This window comes from Peromyscus eremicus, chromosome 4, assembly GCF_949786415.1.
Source record: "Peromyscus eremicus chromosome 4, PerEre_H2_v1, whole genome shotgun sequence".
Lineage (NCBI taxonomy): Eukaryota > Metazoa > Chordata > Mammalia > Rodentia > Cricetidae > Peromyscus > Peromyscus eremicus.
The window spans coordinates 8,750,581-8,755,451 of NC_081419.1; the positions used below are offsets into that span (position 1 = coordinate 8,750,581).

Here is a 4,871-nt window from a genome sequence, read left to right on the forward strand (position 1 = left end):
CGGCCCGAGGGAACTGACACGCAGACCCCGCACCGGTCCCCCGGGGCCCGGCGTGAGGGGAGGACCTGGACGGTTACCGGCGGAAACGGTCTCGGGGTGAGAGGTCACGCGAGGGACAGGCAGCTTCCTAGCCAATAGGAGCAGCGCACAGAGCGGATGCTGCCCCTCATTGGCGGCCGTTGAGACCGACCAGTAGCCAATGAGTCAGCGCGGGGGGCGTAGCAGTGACGTAAGCTGCGGAGGAGGCCGCTTCGAATCGGCGGCGGCCAGCTTGGTGGCATGGACCAATCAGCGGCCTCCAACGAGAAGCGCCTTCGCCAATCGGAGGCCTCCACGACGGGGCTGGGGGGAGGGTATATAAGCCGAGTCGGCGACGGCGCGCTGCACACTGGCCAAGACAACACTGACGGCGCTCCTCGGGCCTTCGCGGCGGTGGCAGGTAAGCGCCGCGGCCTGCTTTTTCCAGGCCTGCTTCGAGCCTGTGTCGCGGCTCCTCGTGATTCCGGGGCTTCTGTCGCCCTCAGATAGGAACGTCGTCGCGCTCCGCGGCCACCGCCTGTTGCTGGACTCCCGAGACTCCTGACCGACCGCTGAGCGACGGGCCCACAGCGCCGGCGAGATGAAGTTGACTGTGGTGGCGGCGGCGCTGCTGCTGCTGTGCGCGGTGCGGGCCGAGGAGGAGGACAAGAAGGAGGACGTGGGCACGGTGGTGGGCATCGACTTGGGGACCACCTATTCCTGGTAAGTGGCATTCGACTGGGGCGGGGGGAGAGTGGGGCGTGGCCTCCTGCGCTGGCGTGAGAAGGTGAGGTGCTGACTCCTTTTCTGGGGCGTTTTTCCGTCAGCGTCGGTGTGTTCAAGAACGGCCGCGTGGAGATCATAGCCAACGACCAGGGCAACCGCATCACGCCGTCGTATGTGGCCTTCACTCCCGAAGGCGAGCGTCTGATTGGCGATGCGGCTAAGAACCAGCTCACCTCCAATCCCGAGAACACGGTCTTCGACGCCAAGCGCCTCATCGGACGCACTTGGAATGACCCTTCGGTGCAGCAGGACATCAAGTTCTTGCCTTTCAAGGTCCGATCCGTTTGTTTCGTCCCCACCCCACCCCCCGGCGTTGAAGGGGGAGACTAGGGTGGTGGGAATATCTGGGGACTGAGTCTAGGCGGAAAAAACATTCAAACCGCTAAAAGGATGCGGTCGGGGTTTATGTAACGGTTTTAGATATTGTGGTTTTTTTAGTATTGTTATAAAACGTGACACAGTGTTACAATGTCTAAAAGTTGAAAGACAGACCAAACAAAACTGGCGATCTATTTCCTATACAGCTGTGCTTAGTTTTAGTCTAGATCTCCCTAAGGGGCCAAAATGAATCAAGCTATGGGAGAGAGGAAATAATTTTTTTTTCCTCTCTAAAGTTTGTGGCGCCATTGTTTAAGTTAATTCTTTACCATAGGTGGTTGAAAAGAAAACTAAACCATACATTCAAGTTGATATTGGAGGTGGGCAAACGAAGACATTTGCCCCAGAAGAAATTTCTGCCATGGTTCTCACTAAAATGAAAGAAACTGCTGAAGCATATTTGGGAAAGAAGGTAAATACATGTGTGGAACGATGTTAAGTGTTGAAGGTTGTGGTTGCCTCTGTTGGCTTATGTGGGGAGGCCTTTCTGGTTTAAAAGCTTTTAGTCTGACCAGTAACAGCTTTTGTCAGGCATAATGATTTAGTGCTTTGTGGGAAGTCAAGCTAAATGCTAGTCAGTTTTATGAGTTATCATTTAATTCTGTGGTTGTAAAGTGTATGATTTACATCCTTATCAGCAAGCTGGCTTAGGAACTGATGTGGTGCTTTGACTGTGGTTGGTAAGACAGGAAGTAACAAAGTATACTTGAGTATCTTTGTTGTCCTTCTAGGTTACCCATGCAGTTGTTACTGTGCCAGCTTACTTCAATGATGCCCAACGTCAAGCAACCAAAGATGCTGGCACCATTGCTGGACTCAATGTCATGAGGATCATCAATGAGCCGTAAGTGTGGAGCTCAGAGGTCCAGTGTGTTTGCCAAGTCGGGGAGATGGGAACTAGACTAAGCTTTTTCCCTCCTCCTCTTCATTCTTACAGTACAGCAGCTGCTATTGCGTATGGCCTAGATAAGAGAGAGGGAGAGAAGAACATCCTTGTGTTTGACCTGGGTGGTGGAACCTTCGATGTGTCTCTTCTCACCATTGACAATGGTGTCTTCGAAGTGGTGGCCACTAATGGAGATACTCATCTCGGTGGGGAAGACTTTGATCAGCGGGTTATGGAACACTTCATCAAGCTGTACAAAAAGAAAACTGGGAAGGATGTTAGAAAAGACAACAGAGCTGTGCAGAAACTTCGTCGTGAGGTGGAGAAGGCTAAGCGAGCCCTGTCTTCTCAGCATCAAGCAAGGATTGAAATTGAGTCCTTCTTCGAAGGAGAAGACTTCTCTGAGACCCTGACTCGGGCCAAATTTGAAGAGCTGAACATGGTATGTTCTTTGACAGTGCTGATGAGATCCGTTTAGACTGTAGGATTTAGGGTACCTGAATGCAGGGTAACCAAACAATGTCTGGGTACCCTGGGTACCACAATAATCACGCCTTTTTTTTGCTAGGACCTCTTCCGATCTACCATGAAGCCGGTCCAGAAAGTGTTGGAAGACTCTGATTTGAAGAAATCTGATATTGATGAAATTGTTCTTGTTGGTGGATCTACTCGAATCCCAAAGATTCAGCAGTTGGTGAAAGAGTTCTTCAATGGCAAGGAGCCGTCCCGTGGCATAAACCCCGATGAGGCTGTAGCATATGGTGCTGCTGTCCAGGCGGGTGTCCTCTCTGGTGATCAAGATACAGGTAAGTCACTGTCGGCATCTTTCACATGTTTGAGTAGCTTGATGGGAAGACTGTCGTCAGCTGTTGCTTTAGAAAGCTGTAGGGTTAGGAGCAACAGGGCCACATAGCTAATAAAGGTATAGGATGACAAGACTTGGGTCAGGCTTAGTTAAAAATCATTAGCAGCTGTTAATTCATTTGCCCTAAAGTGTTTATGGTTAGAACCTGGGAAAATGACAGAGGGAGATTGCTTGGTAGTGCTTTTAAGATTCTAACTAGAATCTAACCTGATTACTTTTCCTTTGCAGGTGATCTGGTACTGCTTGACGTATGTCCCCTTACACTTGGTATTGAAACTGTGGGAGGTGTCATGACCAAACTGATTCCAAGGAACACCGTGGTTCCCACCAAGAAGTCTCAGATCTTTTCCACAGCTTCTGATAATCAGCCAACTGTAACAATCAAAGTCTATGAAGGTAATGACTTATATTCACAAATATTGTGTGGTTTGAAAGAGTGTGACTTTGGATCTAATAATACATCATTAAAATGCCAGGGAAAGAAGTGTCTTATTTATTATCTTAATTCAAATGAAGAGATTGCTTAGTGTTGAATTTTAGATTCAGTACTTAGCATTCTTGTCCACTGGCTTTTGGGATACAAATTAAGGGATACAGATTTTTAAGAAATGAAATTTGGTTCAGAGCTGTAGCACCCAGTGAGTTGCTGCTCTTACTCCAATACTGAGTTACTTTTACCTCAATAAAGCTCCCCCCTCCCCACACATATTCTAACAGGTTGAAATGTAGGGATACCAGTGCACTAGGCTTATCAATAACAAGTTTTTCCTGTTGTTACTCCAGGTGAACGACCCCTAACAAAAGACAACCATCTTTTGGGTACATTTGATCTGACTGGAATTCCTCCTGCTCCCCGTGGGGTGCCCCAGATTGAAGTCACCTTCGAGATAGATGTTAATGGTATTCTTCGTGTGACGGCTGAAGACAAAGGTACAGGAAACAAAAACAAAATCACAATTACCAATGACCAGAATCGCCTGACGCCTGAAGAAATTGAAAGGATGGTTAATGATGCTGAGAAGTTTGCTGAGGAAGACAAAAAACTCAAAGAGCGCATTGACACCAGGAACGAATTGGAAAGCTACGCTTACTCTCTCAAGAACCAGATTGGAGATAAAGAAAAGCTGGGAGGTAAACTTTCCTCTGAAGATAAAGAAACCATGGAAAAAGCTGTAGAGGAAAAGATTGAATGGCTGGAAAGCCACCAAGATGCAGACATTGAAGACTTTAAAGCTAAAAAGAAGGAACTAGAAGAAATTGTTCAGCCTATTATTAGCAAACTCTATGGAAGTGCAGGCCCTCCCCCAACTGGTGAAGAGGATACATCAGAAAAAGATGAGTTGTAGGGCACTGATCTGCTAGGGCTGTAATATTGTAAATACTGGACTCAGGAACTTTCGTTAGGAGAAAATTGAGAGAACTTAAGTCTCGAATGTAATTGGAATCTTCACCTCAGAGTGGAGTTGAAAATGCTATAGCCCAAGTGGCTGTTTACTGCTTTTCATTAGCAGTTGCTCACATGTCTTGGGGTCGGGGAAGGAGGAATTGGCTATTTTAAAAATTGGGGAAAAGCTAGGTCAGGGTGTGTGTTCACCTTGGAAATGTTCTATTTAACAATTGGGTCATGCACATCTGGTGTAGGAACTTTTTTCTACCATAAGTGACACCAATAAATGTTTGTTATTTACACTGGTCTAATTTTTGTGAGGAGCTTGTAATTATCTGTCTTTTATTTTAGATAACTAAAATATAAGGCTGGATTCTCAGGTGTGTCTGTTTGTATGTTGGAGGGGGGGGCGGGCTTGCGATGTTGCCGGGTGGTTCCACTTCCTGGAAGTTTGTCTTTACAGCAAGGCAAAGGCTGTGTGCTTGTTTCTCCCCTAGGCAAGGTCATGCATGACACAGAGCCCAAGTCCAGTCTCTTACATGATTAAAATC

The 4,871-nt window shown here is 47.5% G+C and overlaps 1 protein-coding gene across 1 annotated transcript; it reads left to right on the forward strand.

The window, feature by feature from the left end:
- The first annotated feature begins 313 nt into the window (after nucleotides 1–313).
- Hspa5 (heat shock protein family A (Hsp70) member 5) lies at nucleotides 314–4,620 on the forward strand. Its single transcript, XM_059260134.1, has 9 exons — nucleotides 314–439; nucleotides 525–741; nucleotides 846–1,077; nucleotides 1,457–1,594; nucleotides 1,914–2,026; nucleotides 2,120–2,510; nucleotides 2,637–2,874; nucleotides 3,162–3,329; nucleotides 3,717–4,620. The coding sequence occupies exons 2-9, from the start codon at nucleotides 620–622 to the stop codon at nucleotides 4,277–4,279; spliced, it is 1,965 nt and encodes a 654-aa protein (XP_059116117.1). The 5' UTR covers nucleotides 314–439; nucleotides 525–619; the 3' UTR covers nucleotides 4,280–4,620.
- The last annotated feature ends 251 nt before the right edge of the window (nucleotides 4,621–4,871 follow it).